Raw genomic sequence first — 23,358 nt, 5'->3', positions numbered from 1 at the left:
CTCCAGCACAGCTACCTTGCAGACACTGATCTCCATCTGCCTATAGCAATGCCCATGACAGAGGGGAGGGGTAAATGCCGGAGGCAGGGAGGTGAGGCAGGAGGAAGCCTAGGAGGGGCAGAGCCCCACAGGAAGGGGCTACTCTCAGAGAGGAATAGAATGGCCAAGTCCTCTGCTTCTTCCCTTCTTCCACCTCTGCATCAGAAAGGGTAGCTGCTAGGATCAGACTATAGCATCACTCACACTAGCCAAGATTTGGAATAACCTAAGTGTCCATCAATAAGTGGATCAAGAGAATGTAGTGTGTGTGTGTGTGTGTGTGTGTGTGTACACCAGAATACTATTTAGCCATTAAAAATGCAATATTGTCATTTGAGGCAGCATGCGTATGCCTGGAAAACATTAAGTGAAACAAACCAGGCTCACAAAGAGAAATACCACATGCTCTCACTCATGGGTAGAAGCTAAGAAAGTTGACCTCATAGAAGTAGGGTACAACAGTGATCACTAGAGGCCAGGAAGGGTAGGAAGGAGGGGGACTAGAGAGATGCTGGTTAAAGATGCAAGATTGCACATAAATAAGAACGAGTTTTAATGTATACATACAGTAAGGTACGGTAACTATAGTTAATACTAATTTATTGTACATCTCAAACTAGCTAGAGAGGTCTTGAATGTTTTCAATAAACACAAAGTTTTGACAAATGTTTGAGATGATGAATATGTTAATTAGCTGGACTCAATCACTACAAAGTATTATTGTACTGAAAAATCACACTGTACCCTATAAAAACACATAACTATTATGTGTCAATTAAAACAAAAAGAATAAAAGTGAGTACATAGTCTAAAAATCACAAGACACCCAGAAGCACAGTATATGTCTCCTGCACAAAGCACTGAATGGCTTGGTCTTATTGCATTCTTACCCCACAAAGAGGGATAGTAACTTTTCAGTCTACCAGAGTTGTTTAAAGAACAAATAGAACATTGGAAAATACTATACAAGTGAAAGGAAGAAGTGGCATTCTTCAAAATAGCAGACGGTCTTATTCTAAGACTTGGGTCATCCTGCCCCCACCTTGAAATAACCCCTTCCCTCAAGCTGCCCTTGCACCCTTCTTAGACTTAGCTTGTAGGGATGTGTGGCTGAACAAGGCTATTCTCTCACTCCTCGAGAAGAGAAAACTAGAAGTGGGCCTCAGAGGTACTCTGAGCTTATAAAGTTCCAGATGAAAATCCACCTAGTCCCAGAGGTGCATACTGCTACAGCACTATGTTCCATAGGCTGGGAGCACATGGGGGGGCCTGGGTTCAACTCCCAGTCCCATTTAAAAGCTGGGCATAGTGGTATGTTCATGTATTCCCCTCAGTTTGAGGAGGATGAGGCAGGAGGATGCAAGCTCAAGGCTGGCCTGGGTAACAAAGCAAGACCCTGTCTAAAAGAGTGAGCTGGGAATGGTGGCATGCCTGCAGTCCCAGCTGGGAGGCTGAGGTAGGAGGATTATAAACAAACACACAAACAAAAACAAAACAGTCATGCCTAAAGCAAAGGACACTTTCTTTTTGCTTAATTAACCTGAACCCAAACTTCAGCCCTTGCTATTTTCTACTCATGGTCTCTGCAACAAGTTATTATTACTATTATCATATTACACATGACATATTATCATATAGTTGCTAACCCCAGAGCAGTCATTCTTCCAGCCCAAGTGACTTATAATGGTCCACTTCAACTACTAAAGAGTTTAGTGACAGAGTTCCAACAGTTGTGATGAACAAGTAACTGTGCTTGTGTGTCCAGAAGTGAGGAGGGTATAATGGAATTTTGGTTTGTTTTTACGGGCTTTTTGTTTGTTGGTTTGCTATATGGCCTGTGTCTCTGGAGAGACAGAGACAGACAGAGAGACAGAAAGTAAGAAATCACTCTCCAGGGAGGATGGCCACACTACAATCCCTTCTCCTCCATTCTCCTTTCAGAATCTTGGGCATGCACTCACATGTGTCTGGTGTGAATTTTAAGCCACTGGGTCTGGGATTCAAACCATAGTTGACGACATGGGAGTCCAGCAACATAACCATTACTCCATCTTCTGGATCCTGTTCGTTTGATTTTTAATGGCAAAGGCTGTGAGAGTCAGAGAGAAAGAACCTACAACAGGGCATGGTCACACTCTAATATTTTCTTCTCAAATTCTCCATCCCATCAGGATCCTGGAACCATGTACACATGCTGGGCATTTTTTCAAACTACTAGGCTGTGACCTGAACCCTGACTGGCCATATAGAACATGCCTTCCTCTGCATAATGCCTAACTGCTGTGCTATGGCCAGTCAACCTACTGGCTGAGTTCTGAATAACTAAAGTGGTTTCTGGTCAGACAATGATGCATCTTCCCAAGGATGCAAGTTATGCTATGCATTTTCTATTTTATATATTATAGAGTAGATCTTATCCATTTGAAATTTAAAATTTGACAATATCTAGTTCAATATATTCCACAAGAAAAAAAAATTGCCCTCCTTAAAAAAATACTACAGGGGGCCAGCAAGTGGCATGGTGGTTAAGGCATTGGACTTCCACATGGCTGACCGTGGTTCAAGTCCCAGACCCAAAACTAATGCTGCGCATCTGTGGTGTGTGTGTGTGTGTGTGTGTGTGTGTGTGTGTGTGTGTGTGTGCATGCCCAGAATTCTGAGAGGAAAATGGAGGAGAAGGGACTATAGCAGGCCATCCCCCCAGAATGTGATTTCTCACTTTCTCCTATCTCTCCAGTGAGCACATGCACCCTGTGGCAAAAAACTCTCTAAAAAACAAAACAAAACAAACAGGGCCGGCATGGTGGCGTGGTGGTGAAAGGCACTGGATGGTCGACTGCAGTTCAAGTCCTAGACCTGGTGGCTTGTTTTCTCACTTTCTCTCTCTCTCTCTATCTCTATCTCTGTCTTGCTCTGATCAAACTGGAAAATAGTAATAATAAATAAAGTTAAATACTTTTAAAAATAAATAAATAAAAACAAAAAACCTACAGATCAGTGCTCATTTTATGTTATACAATGTACATAAGCCAAATTTGTTTGAATTAGGTGTAACTGTGTACACATATAGTAATCAAGTCTTCTGAATGTTTGCATGAGGCTGAAGGGAGTATTTACAATGGTCTCATCAAGTTCTTAAGGACTTCTGAGTCAAGGATTCTTTAGAGAATCTGATAGCCATGCATCTTCTCAGAAGACACATACACATAAAATTACACATATGATTTCAGGAAATCCCTTTTAGTAGATCCCCTCTTCTCAGTGAGTTCTACCTGAAAAATAAAGGTCCACAACATTCTGAATTGACACCCTTTTTGCATTTTGTCCTTTTTCCTCCTCAATGACCATTCCCACCAACAACCCAGAGCTAAAGTGTACAAGATCTTTAATCATCAATAACCCAGAATTATTGCATAAGAAGGTCCCTAAAACTTGAGGATTTGGGAGTGCAGAAATGTCTTTGTATTTAAAATTTGCAGCACATGTGTGTTTGTGTATGTGTGTACATATACATATGTATTATGTGTGTATACATATATATAATGAAAATATCTATACACATCATACATTTTTATCATTGAAGGCAGTCTCTCAGGTACTTAGTCCTTTAACTCCAAATATAAATTAATGCATAAATATTGTATCATATTTCAAGTGGGATTTTTCCTTATATATGGTTGACTAAATGAGATATAAGTTATACTAGATATAAGTTAACATAATAACAAATTTGCATTTCTCTTTAATCTCTACATGAAGGTACTTACCTCGAATAAATGAAAAAATCTTCTTCTGACAAGCCATCTGAAAGGTTAATTCCATATACCTCTTTCATGGGCTGGACCACATTCTAGGGTTTTTAAAAAAGGAGCCAGGAATAAGTTTTAGACATTTAGCATGTTAGTAATTAATTATAATAATATTAATATAGTAATAATTTCCAAAGATAAAGAAAATGAACCTGTGAATTTTTCCACAATTTTTCTGCAATCACAATGTTCCGTTAACTTGTTTATTAAAGTTCTGAGTTAATTATTTTTGAAAAGTTAATGTCCATTTCCCCTAAAAATTGTGTATTTTAGTGTAAAAAAACACCTATTCAAGGCCAGAAGATGGTGGAGTGGTTGGGTACGTTGGACTCCCACATGGCCTACAGTGTTCAAGTCCTGGACCTAGAGGCTTGCTTTCTCTCTCTCTCTCTTTCTCTCTCTCTCACCCTCTCTCTCCCTCTCTCCCTCCCTCCCTCTCTGGTCAAATTAAAACAAATACATAAATAAAGTTAAATAAAATTATTCTTAAAAAAATACCTATTCTCCCTGGCTTTTGACAGAAAGTGGAATAATATAGAAGATTTACTGCTGAGTGAAGCAAGCCAGGCTATGAAGGAGAGACACTGTATGTCCCCGCTTAATATATACCGAGTGTCTGCACTCTATGACTGAAACTGACGGGCTAAAGGATGTACAAACACAAGAGGTGGGTGTGAATGCCAGATGTGGTGTGTGTGGAGGAGTGGGGCCTGGGAAGGACATTTGGAGGAGGGATACGGAGACAGAGCATTGTCAGGACAGGGAGGTAGTGTTGTTATATTTTCATCAACTGGACCAGGGAGAAATGTTCATGTATTGAAATGTTCACCTTGTAAGCTAAATAATGTGGTTGAATGTATAAAAAAAGTAAATAAATAAATAGATAAGATTTTTAAAAATAAGTTAAATAATTCTTTTAAAAAAGAAAAAAAATACCTATTCAACAATTACTACTTTAATAAAATGCAGGAATTGGCAAGCTTTTTCTAGGAAAAAAATAAGAAAAACACTTCAGGACATTGATCTGGGCAAAGTTTTTCAGTTAATCTCACAAAAACACAGGCAACACAAACAAAAATAAACAAATGGGATTTTATCAAACTAAAAAGTTTCTGCAAGCAAAGGAAACAATCAATAGGGGGAAGAGACAGCCTACAAAATGGGCTACAAACTACTCATTAAACAAAAGATTAAGATTCCGAATATAAGAAACTCAAACAATTCAGCAGCCAAAAACAAATAATCTGACTTAAAAGGGGGCAAATGGTCTGAATAGATACTTCTCAAAAGAAGGTATATGAATGGCCAAAAAGTGTTTGAAAAAACTGCAACACTAATCATCAGAGAAATGCAAATAAACATCAGAATATCATCTCACCCCAATTAGAATGAATCATTCCAAAAGGACAAAAAATAACAAATGCTGGTGAGAATGGAGAGAAAGGCAACTCTTACACTATGTTGGTGGAAATATAAACTAGTACAGAATTATGGAAAACAATATGGGATTTCCTCAAAAAGCTGAAAACAGAACCACCTTACAATCTAGTGATCCCATATGAGGTGTATATCCAAATGAAAGGAAATCAGTAAGTTGAAGAGTTATCTGTACTCTCATGTTTACTGCAGTTCTAGTCACAACAGCCAACATATGTAAATCAACCTATCTGATGATCAGGCAAATAGATGGAGAAAATGTGGCATATATATGAGATGGAATACTATTCAGCCATTAAAAAGAATGAGATCCTGTCATTCAAAGCAACACAAAATGAGTCTGGAGGACATTGTATTAAGTAAACTATGTCAGGCACAGAAGAAAAATATCACATGTTCTATAAAAGGACAGACAGTAAATATTCTGGGCTCTTTGGGTCATCCCGTCTCTATTGTACATAAGCAATTCTACTCATATAGTACAAAAATAGTCACATATAGTACATACACAATTGGGCAAGGATGAGTTCCAATCAAACTTTATTTATAAAAAAAAAAAAAAAAAAAGCAAAAAAAAGAAAGAAAAAAAAGGGAGCAGGCTGGATTTGGCCAGTAACAGTATGTAAATTCCTGGAATAAGGGATTCAGTTCTTACTTTATCACATTTTACTTGCCTTGTCTACCTCTAAATATCTTTTAACTACTTCTAGAATTCACATTTCCCCAAAGCTAGATTTAATTTTTTTGTTGTTTACTTTCCTCTCGTTTCCCCATATTAATATCAAACTGAACACATTTCCCACTGAGGCTATTCCAAGATCATGAGGGTCAGGTCCAAACCCTGCATGCCAACAATGTGCTGAATAGGGACTAAATGACCCCACGTGGATGGGCTGCACAAGGAGGGACGGAATTGTCTTAAAAACGTCCAAGTGAGAAGAGACTCACCATTAAACATGGGAGCAAAACACTACTTTGATCTCAAAATCAAACCCTTTTCAATATCTATGCTAACGGTAGTCATCCTTAAACAGTGCCTCAAACATCACCCACCCGTTTAGAGGCTGTGGGTGAGATAACATGGCATTTCCTTGCTCTCAGCCTTTGAACTAAAAGTAGAATTTTAAAGATCATTCTGCAGAGTGCCCTGTTGGACTGTACAAGCTTCCCTCCTGTGTACCTCAGTCACTTTGGCACTGTCTCCCGTGTCGGTCATCTTCACAGGAGTGGAGCGCTGAGACACAGAGCCTTCCTCTTCCCTGTCGGTCCCAGAGTCATCCTCGGAGCTGCTGGACACGGCCTCCTCGCTGGGGGGTGGTGGGGCACTGGCTGCCGTTTTCCTCTGTAATACAGCTTCTTCTCTATTGCTTTTGTTTCTTTAAAAAGAAGAAGATGCTGTGAAACATCTTTAAATTGAACCGTCAGCACTCATTGTCTATCACTCTGTCCCAAAGCCTTAGCCCTAGTGAAGAACAGAACGATGACTGTAAGAAACTCAGATTCAAGTTGTGCTAAAGGGAAAGCTTCAGATTTCTCCATGTATATGTACTGGCCTCGTAAAAATTTAAGTCTTGTTATAGATACAAAAAACAAACCAAAATGTACTCTCAGAGTATAGAAAAGCCTCCTTGCCACTTGGCACCCAGGGCTTCCTTCAGAAACTGAAATTGATATTTTCACAATTTATAGTATAAAAATAGAACACTATATGTTTGAGACATTAGTAAAATTACTGTATCCTATTAAAAGTTTCAAAAATATGTCAATAATCAAACTCATATTTATTTTCCCTGCTTCTAGGAGTTTTTATCAACCATAGCACGCCAAAATAGGAAGCAAGTGATGAACATAAACTAAATTTGAAAATGTTGTTAGTGAACAAGTATATTTGCTAAGTCCCTCTAATAGTAGAAATAGATGAGAAAAAGCAGAAAGCAGCTACTTCTAAGCATATTTTACTCTGATTTTAATACCAAATTTGGGAGTAGTGAGGATTGGTTTTTTAGTTCAGAAAATATAATAATATTTTTGGCTTTTATTTTTAAAAGTTTAGTATTTCACCTTTACTTTAAAAAAAAACTCCATAATGGGGGGACAGCAGGTAGATAGTGGTTAAGGTGCTGGACTCCCACATGGCCAAACATGGTTCAAGTCCTAGATGTGGTGGTTTGAAATTTATGCCAGGCATGTATGACTAAAATCCTGAGAGGAGAACGGAGCAGAAGGGATTGGTGGCATGGCCGTCCCCCTGAGGGGTGATTTCTCACTTTCCCTCTCACTGTCTCGCTGTCTCTCCAGCAAGTACACATGCTCAAGAGGCTGCTAGGCTGCTATGAGAATTTGCTATAACAAAAAACTAAAAAAAAAAAAAAAAAAAACCCTATAAGGGACTAAAAATATAAAATACTATAAAATGTTCTAGGAAAGGAAAAAATAATATTATTTGACCATGGGTTAGATATTATAGAAAACAAAACAGTTTCTGACATTCCGCAATTAAAAATTAAAGTTAATAGCACCCCTATGCTACACATTACTATAGCCAGTCATTTACTTATTTGTTCTAGGAACTCTCTAAACTCCTGAGGATTTTCCTTATTTAAATTCCTCTAAGCATCTGATAGGGACTTAACATTAAACTCTTTAAAGGCCACGTACTTAAGCCACAGGAATAATGTGCCTGGAAAATATTAATATATATCCCATCACATAAATCACATGCAACTATAATCCAGTTAATCGCATTCACATTCCCAAATCCAATTAAGACTGTATCAATAGTCTGCCAGGATTTCTGGTCCGAGTCTAGAGGAAATCTTATTGTCGGGGCTAGGTGGGTCAGTATGGGTGAAAGATATTCTTAAACCAGAACACAGCATTCCAGTCTCTAAGCAGGAAGATGTAAACATAGTATGTTTCTGTCTTTATATGATGAGATATAATAAAACAACAGGCTCCTCAAAAATAACGTTACAGTAATACACACAGAATCTACTAAGTCCTCTATCAGACTGTATTTATTTTCATGTTCCTCAGGATGCCAACAAAAATAAATACAATGAATATAAATTTTTACTTCAATATTTTATGTCTGGAAACAGAAAGTGCTAAGTTATTTATAGGACATAACACATAATTTCTGTCACCTGCCTTTCTGCCATCTGTTATATTTCCAATTAAAAATAATAAAATGTACCAACTTGCTGAAATTCCCATAAATTCTACTTTCAACATTGAATATTTTGGTAATCCTGGTGCTATAAATAAATGATCAATACTTATATAGATGTAATAAATAGACCATGCCCCCAAACTATGTGACTTGAAGTTATGAGCTTTTGGTGGAAATTATATTATAAGTGCTACTATTTTACATGAATCTTAAAATTTCATTCCATAAGCAAATCTTACCCCAATACCGACTTTCCTGTTTCATCTGGTTTACGCACGGTAAATGGACTTGGATCAATGCCAACGGTCTTAGGCATAAAGTCACTGGGAAAAGGTTAAAAAAAAATTCCATATGAATCACTGCTCATCCAGATGATACAGCTTCCATCGCAATTTACACTCATAATGCTTCTCATTTACCACTGGAGCTACAAATAATCTCAGCCAAACGTTCAGGAGCTTCAGGTGATCGGGGCCATCAAATCCTGTAAAGTAACGGCACTAGGCCACTTCAACGCTATCAGTCTTCACTGTGAGTTCTCTCTGATTATGAGGCCTAATCGTTTCGAATTTAAGGTTTTGTTTACTTGAACCGTACTGACATTTGAACTGCTGTGATGTACTGCTATACAAAGTATACCATCTGGTTATATATCATGATTGGGTCTCAGTAGAATGAAACTCATAAAACCCAATGGCAAAACACTAAGCTGTTCAGCTTTATGGACCACTTACTTAAGCTATACCATTGAAGGAGGTCGACATAATGATCAAAACCATACTGTATGGATTGAAATATGCACATCTACCCATTAATTCATTAAAACACTGTTGGAACACTTTAGAAACTGTTTTCATTTACCACTTACTGAGATTATCTGAAGCTTCTTCTTCATTATGCAAGGGTTACCTTACTGTTCCTGCTAAAGCAAGACCAAATGCCTTAAAAGGCAACAGCTGCATGATTTAAGCTGATTAAACTCATAACTGCTGGCAAGGATACTCCTCCAAGTGTGTGACTGAATACTACATTTTCTTTTTCCTTTTAGGAGAGAAAGAGAGCATGGAAAGGAGAGACAGGAAAGCATTTTTGACAGCCTTGCCACATTGTGATCTTCTGCCCAGATCTCCCAGTTAGCAAGGACCACAGGCGCGTGGTCAGTCTGATTAGGTTGGGCAGAGAACCAAATCTAGTCTTCCCATGCAACCCCAGTTATCCTCTTGCACCACTGTGGGTGAGCCTGAAAATTCCTTTTTTTTTTTTTTTTTTTTTTTTTTAGGTTTATGCTATAGGGCGTGGCTGGAGAGAAACAGAGAGACAGTGAGAGGAAAAGTGGGAAATCACTCCCAGGAGGGTGAGTGGCCATGCCACAATCTCTTCTCCTCTTATTCTCCATCTGGGATTTTGAGCACACGTGCATACACGTCCAGCATGATTTTCAAGCCACCAGGTTAGGTCCAAGACTCGAACTGCAGTCAGTCATGTGGGAGTCTAGCACTTTAACCACCTCAAAGGTTTCTAAAATGTAATTGATTTAATTTTTTCTTATCATTTGCATATTTTGTGTTTATGAATTTGCTTACTCACTAAAATAAAATTTTTTCTAGAGTTTCTTTGCTATAGGGTGTGTGCGCTCACTGGAGAGACACAGAGAGACAGAAAGCACTAAATCATCCCCTAGAGGGATGGCCTCATTGCAATCCCTTCTCCTCCTTTCTCCTCTTGGGATTTTAGGCATGCATGCGCACACATCTGGCATGACTTTCAAGCTACCAGGTCAGGGATTTGAACCACAGTTAGCTATGTGGGAGTCCAGTGATGTAACCATTATGCCAGGTACTGATCCCTACTCACTAAAATTTATTTGTAACTCCAAAGTCAATCTTCTGGTAATTTTGCAATCACTCACACATATATTCATGCATAGAGTGATAAAAATTTGAATCTACAATACTTTTCTATCCCGCTAAGGTTGAAAAAGGTACACTTTGCCTTTTAAAATTTTGCTCTTGTACTGTAAACAAGTATCTTTTTCATAGTCTCTTTAGTGCCATGTTTTTCAATTTGTGCTTTTTGTTGATGATCTTGGTGTTTAAAATGGTCCCCAAGCACAGTCCTGAAGCTGTCCAGTGTTTCTAAGCACAAGAGAGATATGATGTGCTTTTGAGAAAATATGTGTTATATAAGCTTCTTTCAGACATGAGCTATGGTGCTGATGTTGGCTGAGTACAGTGGTGAAGAATCAACTATGTGTATGCGTATGTGTGTGTGTGTGTTAAATAATGTACCTTGAGACAGAAATACACACAAAAAACTAGGTTATTCATTGATTGGTTGATGAAAATATTATCATCAGAGGCTCACAGGAACCTAAGCCTGTATTTCCCGGGTTAGGGTTTAGGGATAGTGTTAGGTTTAGGGTTAGAGTTTAAGGATAGTGCTAGTGTTAGGGTCTCATTTTCCCTCTCTCTGGATCTCTATCTGTCTCTGGCAAGCATACATGCCTCACAGAAATAAGAAAAAGAAATTAAAATGTGATATGGAATATAAAATGACATCATTCGTTTAAATGAAAAAGGCCCAGAAGGAATGGATGACCCTGTTGGAATTCTCAAGGAGAGACTTATAGAACATTGAGTCTTTGATAAAATGAACGAGATCAATTGGACATTAAAAATATATCTTAACCATGAACCATGTTAATCAGTCTATGACAATCTATTAAAAATACATCTGAAAGGGCTAATATCAAGAAAAACTTGTGGTGTGGGGAATATTTAGGAGAGGAATAGGTCATTCCTCTTAAACTACATTAAGAGGAAAGATAAAAATTTTATCAGTGAATAAAATTTCTACAAAATAATCTAGAAAGATAGTGCTTTTGTACACGTTAGAAAGGGTATAACTCTTCGGTAGTAAATAAGAACTCTGATGCTTGTCTATAGAGCAAATTAAAGGCATTTGACTATGAAACTCCTCAAATTGATCCTTTTTCAGAAAGAAAACCGGTTTTTAGTGCATATATTTGGCTAAGATTTGTGAATGTTTTCTATCTTATTTTATGTTTTATCTGGAGAACCAATTATAGGTAGCCCATTTAGAATGACTTTTAAATTTGATAATTGCTATTAAGTTTCTGTAATCAACATATTATTGAGAAAAGAAATGTAATGTCCAGTGTATTCCATGAGTATTGATTATTGGTTGGTCTTCCTCATTTCTATTAAAACTCAAGATATGTTCGATAGCATAAAAAATAGAGAAAATAAAAATGTGAATAGTTGGTAGTAAAAAAAGACTGCTTATATTTATGGAAAACAGTTCTTAATATTTTGTTATTAATCTAAGCATTTTCAACATGAAGAATGGAAACATTTTACCATGATTTTACACTCTCTGCAACATCTAATCCACTCAACAGAGAAGGAAATAATTTTGTTAGAGAATCTAATAAAAAAAGAAACTACAACGAAATAAGCATTTACCTACAGAATGTATAGCACTTCAGTTTGTATGTATTTTAATTCACATGAAACAGTAGGAGTCTTAATATTCAATAAACTTAAATAATCCTTAAAGTTCCATATTTTTGCTAACTCTCACCAAGTCATGATCATGTGATCACCTATAATATTCTCGTGTCAACTTTCCCAGATAGAACTAAAGGCTGTTAGTCATTACAGAGCTGTATGTTGCTGCACAGAAGTTTTCCATGTTCTTTCACATTATTATTTACCTAAGAGTTGTATTCATGATCTATGGTTTATTGCAAAGTATTTCCTGTGTTCTTGAAGGAAATTCCTCACCCGGAAGCCACACTCAAGGAAAAATGATTAGGTACCAGCGCATTCTGTCAAAGCATGATAAGAGTAAATACACTTGCAGATATACCCCGAGAGAAAGTTTGGATTGAGATCAACTATGAGCAAAGAGCTATTTTTATTAATCACCCTAACGAGGATACTGTTAGACAGAGGAAAATACTCTAGAGGGAGAAAGAATATGTAGACAGATCAAACACGAATGCAGACTGCACTCTCCAGCATGTTGGGCTAAATTACTTTGACATCTAGGGGGAAAATAAATTTCAAGATCCTTCTCTGCTTTTCTGAAATCTTTCTTTTAGCCTACCAGGTGGCATGGTGGTTAAGGGGGTGGGATGCCCACACTGCCGACCCTTGTTGGAGTCCTGGACCTGGCAGTTTGCTTTCTCTTTCTCTGGTCAAATTAAAAAATAATAATAATAAACAAATAAATGAAGTTAAATAAAAATTAATTCTTTAACACAAAATCTTTCTCTCATTGTTACTGTAATTGTACTAAAAAAATAGGGAGTAATTTATAGTAACTAATTAATAATAATGAACTTTAAAACTGTTACCAATTCAAAAAAAATAAAAAAACTGTTACCAATTCAACTGAACAGTGAGTTCCATTAAATCAGGGGTATCCAACCCTGTTATTGCAGATGCTTATCCCATAGCTATCACAGAATGAATAAGTCAAACTGTCAAATTAATAATCAATTTTCAAATTTGATCTGTTTAAAGTAAGCTGAGAAACTTCTGCTAATGATTCTACTGAAACTTTTCTGAATCAGTACATTACTTAATGCAACATAAAATTATATGAAAAGCAAGAGAGATATTGAGTCAAGTAAAACAAACAAAAAAGTATTTTTAGAGGGTTTTTTAATGTGTAAAAGCATTTTCCCTTTTTTGGCTATAATGGTTCAATGAGTTATATGTAATTTTCTGAAGTAACAGCATAGCATACCTATTATTAGTTTTCTTCAATAAAATTATCCTATATATTTCCTCTTTATCTTACTGTATAAGTAAAAGTTTATAGCATTTTAATTTGAGACAAACTCATTTACATTTATTTCATTGTGGAATATTGGCTAAAATCTTTTAAACATACTTAAAATGACCCCTAAGGTTTCAACTCTGCAAAGTAAGGATTAAATTGTCCACGCCAAAGAAATTTTGTGATTATCTGAATAAGGCATAAATAAGTATGACAAATATATTGTTTCTCTTTCCTATCTTTTTTTTTTAGGGTTTTTTTCCATAGAGTGCATGTGCTCACTGGAGAGGAGTAAGACAGTGAGAGGAAAAGTGGGAAATCACTCCCAGGAGGGTGAGTGGCCATGCCACAATCTCTTCTCCTCTTATTCTCCATCTGGGATTTTGAGCACACGTGCATACACGTCCAGCATGATTTTCAAGCCACCAGGTTAGGTCCAAGACTCGAACTGCAGTCAGTCATGTGGGAGTCTAGCACTTTAACCACCTCAAAGGTTTCTAAAATGTAATTGATTTAATTTTTTCTTATCATTTGCATATTTTGTGTTTATGAATTTGCTTACTCACTAAAATAAAATTTTTTCTAGAGTTTCTTTGCTATAGGGTGTGTGCGCTCACTGGAGAGACACAGAGAGACAGAAAGCACTAAATCATCCCCTAGAGGGATGGCCTCATTGCAATCCCTTCTCCTCCTTTCTCCTCTTGGGATTTTAGGCATGCATGCGCACACATCTGGCATGACTTTCAAGCTACCAGGTCAGGGATTTGAACCACAGTTAGCTATGTGGGAGTCCAGTGATGTAACCATTATGCCAGGTACTGATCCCTACTCACTAAAATTTATTTGTAACTCCAAAGTCAATCTTCTGGTAATTTTGCAATCACTCACACATATGTTCATGCATAGAGTGATAAAAATTTGAATCTACAATACTTTTCTATCCCGCTAAGGTTGAAAAAGGTACACTTTGCCTTTTAAAATTTTGCTCTTGTACTGTAAACAAGTATCTTTTTCATAGTCTCTTTAGTGCCATGTTTTTCAATTTGTGCTTTTTGTTGATGATCTTGGTGTTTAAAATGGTCCCCAAGCACAGTCCTGAAGCTGTCCAGTGTTTCTAAGCACAAGAGAGATATGATGTGCTTTTGAGAAAATATGTGTTATATAAGCTTCTTTCAGACATGAGCTATGGTGCTGATGTTGGCTGAGTACAGTGGTGAAGAATCAACTATGTGTATGCGTATGTGTGTGTGTGTGTTAAATAATGTACCTTGAGACAGAAATACACACAAAAAACTAGGTTATTCATTGATTGGTTGATGAAAATATTATCATCAGAGGCTCACAGGAACCTAAGCCTGTATTTCCCTTAGGAGCAATTGTTCAGTATTCTCTAACTTAATGTTTGTCCTGACATGATAGAACCTAAAACTATCACAAATAAAATCAATGACAGATCTACATAAATACATACATAATGTCCCTTATCCTTTGCTGAATTAAAAAATCCTAATGGGCCAGGTGGCATGGCAGTTAAAGCAGCTGGATCCCACAGAGCCAACTATGAGATACAGTGGTTCGAGTCCCAGCAGCTTGAAAAACACACTGGTTATATGTGTGTGTGCCCAAAATCCCAAGAGGAGAATGTAGAAGAGAATGCAGTATGACCATCCACCCTGGAGGTGCTTTCTCACTTTTCTTCTCTCTATATATGCCCTATAACAATTTTTTTTAAAAACAGAAGAGAAATCCTAGAAATGACAAAGACCTTACCATTAAATCTATGTAACTTAAATAAGTTTAATCAGAAAACCAAACAAGTAAATATTTCAAACTTTTTCTGATCATCCAAACCTTAAGCAAAATATAGAATGATTTCTAGGAAACAAAACCACAGAATAAGTTGCTGCTTGAACCACATAAAATTTTATGTGTATATACACCACATCTGAAGAAAATGCAAAATATATTGGGACCAGCAGTTGGCATAATGGCTATGTCACTGGACTCCAATGTAGTTGACTGCTGTTTGAATCCCGGACCCAGTGGCTTAAACTCATGCTGGGTACCGGTGCATGTGTGCCCCAGATCCCGAGAGGAGAATGGAGGAGAAAGGATTGCGGCATGGCCATCTCCCCTGGGGGGTGATTTCTTACTTTCTGTTTCTCTCTGTCTTTCTGGTGAGTGCACATGCCCTATGACCAAAACCTCTCAAAAAAAAAAAAAAAAAAAAAAAGGACATGATAATCAAGAAGTGATTTTCTTTGCCCAATCTTCTTATTCTGGTCTCACCATTTTTCCTACAGATCTCATCAAATCCTAGAATAGACATAGAGAAATAAACTATGTCCAAGGCTTACAGGCCAGGGTGCAAAGAGTCTAGAAATAACATCACATGAGTTAAAGGAGGAAAAAGATATTTATTCTGAAAAAAAAATTAATATTGCTTCTTCAAAAATCTGAAGGGCTGTCATACAGAAGAGGAACTGGACTTGTCCTGCATCTAATAAAAATAATAATATAATATTTGCCAATAATTAATCGCCTACCTGTGTCAGGTACTACACTGGGCACTGTGTGTGTGTGTGTGTGTGAGAGAGAGAGAGAGAGAGAGAGAAGAAATAAGCCTCAGGTAAATTGGATAATTTTCTCGGGGTCACACAGCTAGGCAGTGGTGGATCTAAGATTTATATCCTAGCCTTTCTAGTACTAAAGACAATGCTTTATGTTAGTTCTCAATTTCCATGTTCCATGGAAAAGGCTGAGTTTATTCCAAATGGCAAGCTAGAACTAATGGGAGTCAGCTTTCAATTTATCAAAGGAGAGAAATGAACTCCAGTTGTCTAACAATAAATGAGGCTGCCTCGAGTAGCAGGCTCCCCATCACACGACTATTCAAACAGAAGTTGATACCTACCTGAGAACAGGCTTGTGGAACAGATTTCTGCTAAAGAAATACACGTCTATATGAACAAAGAAAACCACAGATTCCAAAGACTTACTTATCGTAGTACTCACAACATACCGTGCGGAACTTGTCATAGCCAAGCAAAAGGTATCATCAAAACTACTCAATTCATACGGCCGAAAGAACTCATTATGGATATCAACCTCTTCCTCATATCTGTGAAATTTCTTCACTACCAGCTTCTTTAAGTTAGCAGCACAGATCACTGAGAGAAAGACCACCTGTTACTATGAAAGTCCTTAGATTACATCCAGCAAATATTTCTGTAACATCAACTGTGTTCACGGAGAGCGTTGTGGAAAGCTCTGTGGGAGATACAGCACTGACTGAGGCTCAGATCCTGCCTCTGGCACTTACACACTCGGAGAAGAGAGGAGACGTGTGCACAGAAATACAATGCACAGCACAGATTCTAAGAAGGCAGGATACATGATGCCTCAAAAGTGAAAGGCAGGAGCAGGAAATTACTCTCAAAACCAAATTAATTAATTCTTTAATTCGTTTTTGCTCTTACCATGCAGCAATTTCACTATTTTCCCTCATATTTCAAATCCTGTCAACAGACAATCTTGAGGCAGTTAAAGTCCTTTCTTTTCTCCCAGAACCACCAAACTTTCTTAGCAATATGACTTATGATTTTGTTATAACTTGAAATAGTTAAAAAAGTTTTCAAAATGGGACCAGCAGTTAGTGTAATGGCTATGTCACTGGACTCCCACGTAGTCGACCGCAGTTCATGTCCTGGACCCAGTGGCTTGAGACTCACGCCGGGCGTGTGTGTGTGCGTGCCCAAGATCCCGCGAGGAGAATGGAGGAGAAGGGATTGCGGCGTGACCATCCCCCCGGGGGGTGATTTCTCGCTTTCTGTCTCTATGTCTCTCTCTGTCTGTCTGGCGAGCGCACGCGCCCTATAGCGAAATTGGATCTCCAAAAAAAGTAAAAAGTTTTCAAAATGAGTTAATAGTTTATTAGAAACTAAAAATCCTTTGCAATCTTCTTATTTTATAGTTTTTCCCACCTGAAGTTCAGATGGGAAAGAAGACTAGATGGTCTTCAACTGGAGCATTCTGGGTGAGGAGTAGCTCTTACCAGGAACCCTTTCAAAATGGCAGATTGGCTTGCCCAAGATCAAGACCAAACTCTAAGCAAAACTGGGGAATTATTTAAATTTGAGAATAGCATTCTAATGTACTGTACATTTGAGGATATTTAATATAAAACTTTTATTGCTTCTCTGACAAATTAATAAAATTCAATTTAGGGGGCCAGAAGATGGGGTAGTAGTTAAATCATTAGACTCCCACAAGGCCGACCACGGTTCGAGTCTTGGACCTGGTGGCTCAAAAAATCATGCTGGCTGCGTGTGTGTGCATGTCCATGATCCCACGAGGAGAATGGAGGAGAAGGGACTATGGGGTGGCTGTAACCGCTGGGGTATGATTTCTCACTTTTCCGGTTACTCTTGCTCTGGTGAGTGCACACATCCTGTGGCAAAACCCTCTAAAATTTTTTTTAACTTAAATGCGAGACTAAAATGTACTTTTACACACACATCTATACCTTTTTCCATTGTTTATACATAGAAAAAAAGTTTTAATTTTTCCTTGTATGTAGAAATATAATCAGGATTAGTTTAAAATGAATGTATCAACTAAATGTTTGAGGGACACAGCTAATAACTGTAAGAGGCAATATAAGATATTGGCCGACTTAGACTAAACAGGAAGACTGCCCTTTAAGAAGCTAAGGGATATTACAGTCCCCTATCTGTTAAAACAATAATGCAATACAGAGTAGCCATTCAGTACCTTCTAATAAAATATTATAGAAAAGGATTTTATTTCATTTAGGTACAATTCCAAAATATGTCAGTATAAAAACTAAAAGAGAAATAGTTACCTACCTTCATCATAAGGCAATGGCAAATGCTTTATTACCTCTGGTGTCCACCAGTATGTGTAACTATAAATTTTTTTAAAAGAGAGAGATAAGATGGACAAAAAGTAAAAGGTTAGTTTTCTACAACTCATTGAACAATAGGAGTCGTATTGTCTATAAGATGTTGCCTCTAATTCAAAGTTAATATGTTTTCCTTTTAAAAATATGTTTGCAAAGCTTTTAACAGTGGGTCTTCGGTATGCCAACTTCTTCCCAGACACATTATTGTTTCAACTGCAAACCTAGAAAAATGCTGAGAGTATACCTCAGAATCAAGATACTCTAATGTTACTTACTTGAAGCTGGAAAAGATGCCGCGCAGTCCTAAACCAGCTCTATGAGCTGCTGTTTACTGCGCCCAGGCCTTGCAGTTACTGACACCAGAGCAGCAAGACCCTGGCACAGACCCTCCAACCAGGATCGTCTGGCAGGAACCCGAGAGCCTGAATACTTTCCTACTCTGCTGTATGCATACACATCTGTGTGTAGTGTTAACTAAAACAGTTAAGCAAAATCACTTAGGAATGAATTGAATAGTCTTAATGAACAAGTTCCTAGAGCAGTATAGATAGTCTTTAACTGTAAATATTCACTACTTGACTATGGAGGCCAGTCAGAGTAAGGGTAGAGAATTTCAACTGTCTGGATTTCTGTTAGAAGACTTATCTGCTAAAAGCAGAGAACCTGAAAGAATCCTGAAAATTCTCAGAGGAGAAGTATGTTCCCTCTCTGAACACTTAATTTAATTCTAAGTTGAATCCGATGAAATGAATTTTAGGGGAGAAGTGCTATGTTAAAGTTCACGAGAGCTAAGAAAAATAATATGATAAAATTGCAATATATAAAAACAATTTTTTAAAGATGTCCTAAGGTTTAAAAAAAGAGCTTATGGCCAAAAATACTAAAAAGAGAATTGAATATAAATGAAATAATTTCTAAAAATAAGATTCTGAAATTACAATTCTGATTATGAAGAAATGAGGGAGTATCCAAATGAAACTGGCAATACAAACAACTCCCTAGAGTACACATCAAGGATGATGAAAAAGGAACATGAAATCTAATAAATTTTGAAGGGGGAAGAGTGTTATTATAACAAGAAAGGCTCCTAAAGTTTTGATTTAGTCCAAAATCCTGCTTTTTAGAATAGTGCTTAAAAAAGGCAGATTCTGGAGCCAGCTTCTTTGCCAAGTGTTTAAGGCAGGTGGATCCCACCTGGCTGACTGTGTGAGTTGAGTGCCAGACCCAGGAGCTTGAAAAACATGCCAAGGGGGACCAGCAGTTAGCGTAATGGCTCAAGAGGACCAGCAGTTAGCTTAATGGCTATGTTGCTGGACTCCCACGTAGTCAACCATGGTTCGCATCCCAGCCCCGGTGGCTTAAAACTCACGCCGGGCGCATGTGCGTGCGTGCCCAAGATCCTGAGAGGAGAATGGAGGAGAAGGGATTGCAGCGTGGCCATCCCCCCTGGGGGGTGATTTCTCACTTTCTGTCTCTCTGTCTGTCTGGCAAGCGCACGCACCCTGTAGCAAAAACCTCTCCAAAAAAAAAAAAAAAAACCATGCCAAGGGATGTGTGAAGTCCCAAAAATCACATAAGTAGGGAGAAATGGAGGAGAAGAGACTGTGGCACGACCATTCCCCATGGAGGGTACTTTCTCCTCTTCCTCTCCCTCTGGCATGTGCACAAGCCCTTTGGAAAGAACAAAAGCAGTTTCTGATTCAGTAACTGGACCTACATTTATGACATTTTCCGGGAGGATGAGATTCTGCATTTATGATGAGCTCCTGAGAGATACCAAAGGGGGTAGCCCTCAAACCACTTTTTCAATGGCAAGGCTTTCAGAGCATGGAAAAAAGAGAGCAGGTAAGTTGGGGCTTACAAAGAATTTATCCCATCATTCAACATTTATTAAACACCTACTGTATATGAGACACTACTGTATGGATTAGAAGTGCCACGCTGAAAATAATGACAGAGAAAACAGAGTATTGTTGTTCTTTTTACTAGCCATGACAAGTTTCATGCTTGAAAGAACAAACCACAGGTAAGAGAGAGCTGCGTACAACCCAAGAGATGGAAGGAAGCGGTAGAGCATCTCTAAAAGCGTTCGTGTGTCCTGGCACAGCTGAGGCCAATCATCTTTAAGGACTAATGGAAAGTGAAACTTGGACCGGAAATGGGCAAATACAGTCTTGGTGCTTGAAAGTGAGAGGGTGATAGAGTGTTAAGCTGGTTATTCCAATAATATGCATTGACTAAAAACAAATTTGAGAAACATATAAACTTTGAGACTTCCCTGAAACTTTAAATATTCTTGAAGGAACACAGAATTTGATAAGAGGTGTAACATCAGCACTTGCATATTCATCAGCTGTTTATGGACTATAGACACTATTGCACATACTGGCAATGATCCTTATAGTGTTTGGGAGGCAAAATAAGGGTTCTACCAAGCTGTGCTGCAGAAGAACATTATGGGAGAATTTGATGTTCCAGGCCTTTGAGCAGAATGGACCAGGCTCCAGCCTCCTGCATGCGGAAAAGTTGGCTCGTGGCAAAATTGATTACATTAGTACCTGACTCCTCAGTTAAAAACAATGAAGAAGCTTCTCATGAAATCCTAACAGTGACTCTATGAGGTGTCTAGTCATTTTATTTTCATTTGTGGATGAGGAAAATGAGGCTTAGAAAGGTTAAATAACTAGTCCAAGGTCATACAACTGCGGATTCCAACTCAACTCTACTCAACCCTGAGGCCTGTACTACAGAGCCTCATATTAAAATGCTTCAGGTAAATTGCTCATTTTTCTTGAGAATATTGCTACTAACTCAGCTATATCAAGATGACTCTGGAAACGAAGCGGTGGGGTGAGGGAGTGATCACCTGCCCCCACTATGCCTGCTCTCGTTTCTGACTTTACCAGTGTCACCGGGAGCTGGGTCTCCTGGAGGAACGTAGATTGGAATTACAGAAAATGCTGCTTATCTGTCACACTTGAAAAACCCAAGATTAACTTTTTGCACCTGAGAATCCTTTAGAATTTCACATTTATAGGAAATACTCAATAATGATGTTGCTGGTTTGTTTTAACGGAACTACAATATACATTCAATGATGAAGTTCTGAATTTTATCAATATTTTAGGAAAAATGCAAAACACTGATTGCTAAGCACAATTTTCCCAGCATACTATCAGGACATTGACAATGCTAAACTCATAGTAAACTTGGGCTGAAACTGACTACTTCAGCCTATGTGATGATTTCTCAAAAAGAAAAGCACCTCATATTCAAAATAATAACAAATCTGAGTTTACATACTAAACTAATACTAGAAGAATAATACCTTCTTCTTGTTGGTAGTAGTCTCATGGTATTTTTGTGATGCAAATAAAAATCCGTGGGGAGTTCCCAGAGATGAGGTCTCCCTTCAGTAGGATGAAAAACTCCCAGGAAGAGATTAATGGAATCTTGTCTATCAGCATCTAAAAAGCAAAATATGTATTTCAGAAAATCCATTACTGATGTACACAACTCAGAACAATGTTTTCTCAGGATAGTGGTACGATTGTCATTTCACTGAATATCTCTCTGAAAATACAAGGTATCTTCAAAGGAGTCATGGAAATGCATATTATGAAAAAAAAAAACTATGCATGGGTTTCAAATTTTTCACACCAAAATAAACTCATACTTTAATTCCATCTTCCATGAACTTTTAAAGTCCTCTTGTAAAAGTAGTATGTACACATTGAACTTCATACACATAATCGAAAACAGTCACCAACAGTTTGAGCAGAATTAAAGCCTTGTTTTATACTGTCTTCTTTTTGTTCTGTACCTCTATAATATAAGGACAGGAAAAATTCATTGCTTATTAAATTTTGATACTCTCAAAACTATAAGGACAGTAAACATTCATTGCTTATTAAATTTTGATACTCTCAAAAATCTTTAAGTACAACTGTAATACCTTAGTGATTATATTTTAAAATGAAGACATATTCTTGCCATTTGCTACTCTATCTGAAGTAAATATATCTTCCCTTTATTGCAAAGACAAGCAGAGAGTGAGAGACAAATAAAATGACCCAATTTCTACACATCTTCTGTTGCACAGCCTTGAACAAGTCAGTTGCATAATTGCCATTTTTAATCCTTGAAAAAGATGCTCTCCATTCCTCTAACAGACACGATGTTTACAACCTTTTCTGTCCCTCTCAGCTGTAAGCCTGCCCCATTCTCTTTTGTGGTTGATAATAAAGAAAGAGAGGGCACAGGAATAACAGCCTCATCTAATCATTCGAAGTCTCCAAAATTACCTTTTCAAACCATACTTCAAACTAATAAAACTATGTAAGTTTTATTTCCTCTTCCTTTTCCTGATTATATTTTGGTAAAAATGATAATAAGCAATGAAGTGTTCCCACGAGCCACCCTTTCCTTTCTACATGTTCTCCTTCCTAGAATCCTTTATTCTTGCCCCTCATTTCCTTCTTTCCATTCGCGCCTCAGAGCCCTGCGTATTCAAGTTTGTGACAGACATTAACAATATAAATAATAACTTCTCTCTGAACATGAGCGGAGAACTAAAAAGATAGCACAGCAAAAATAACTTCTTTTGGATAATATGATCATAAAACCCATTTTCTCCCTACAGCTATAGTGAATACAGATGATCTCTGAAATTAGCAACACTGTTCGCATTGGGTTATTTGATCATTTTGGTAAAAGCAAATGAATAAGATATCGTATATCAAACATGTTTTCCAGTTAGTTTTGGGACAGGAAACACTCCATGAAAACAGCACTTACCTTTTAAGCTAAAACCCAAATAAAAAGAGGATGTGCTTATAGGGTGAATATATTTCAGGCCTTTTCCTCTCTAATTGTTTAGCAAAAACCTCAAGTATTAAATGATGCAGATATTACTGCTTCAATTTGGACCCTCTGACACAATACAAAAGTAAACACACAGCTCTTAAAGTAACTACATTCTTTATGCTTTTTTAAATGGCTTAATAGCACTTAATAATTCATTCTATGTAGTACCTCAAAATATCTTAATACTATCTGGAGAAGCTTTCCTTTTTTTTTTCAACCTTTTCAAGGAGTTTCATCCTTTAAACCTATTAACACCTTCCTTTAATTTTTAGCAAGTATGGTAAAATATAAGATGTGAGAAA

The 23,358-nt window shown here is 37.5% G+C and overlaps 1 protein-coding gene across 2 annotated transcripts in view; it reads right to left on the bottom strand.

Moving 5' to 3' along the window:
* The window catches only part of FIG4 (FIG4 phosphoinositide 5-phosphatase), a 126,678-nt gene that overhangs the window by 46,856 nt on the left and 56,464 nt on the right, over positions 1-23,358 (bottom strand). For both annotated transcript variants that reach the window (XM_027775138.1, XM_027775139.1), the window contains exons 16-21: positions 21,519-21,657; positions 18,135-18,193; positions 16,289-16,436; positions 8,697-8,780; positions 6,466-6,661; positions 3,807-3,889 (exon numbers count right to left, since the gene is read on the bottom strand). In XM_027775138.1, the coding sequence (XP_027630939.1) occupies positions 3,807-3,889; positions 6,466-6,661; positions 8,697-8,780; positions 16,289-16,436; positions 18,135-18,193; positions 21,519-21,657 (709 nt within the window). The remainder of the gene's footprint in view (positions 1-3,806; positions 3,890-6,465; positions 6,662-8,696; positions 8,781-16,288; positions 16,437-18,134; positions 18,194-21,518; positions 21,658-23,358) is intronic.

This window comes from Tupaia chinensis, unplaced genomic scaffold (assembly GCF_000334495.1).
Source record: "Tupaia chinensis unplaced genomic scaffold, TupChi_1.0 Scaffold000527_1, whole genome shotgun sequence".
NCBI classification, from domain to species: domain Eukaryota; kingdom Metazoa; phylum Chordata; class Mammalia; order Scandentia; family Tupaiidae; genus Tupaia; species Tupaia belangeri.
Note: the sequence above shows the minus strand (reverse complement) of the source record. Positions and strands in the feature narration are given on the sequence as shown.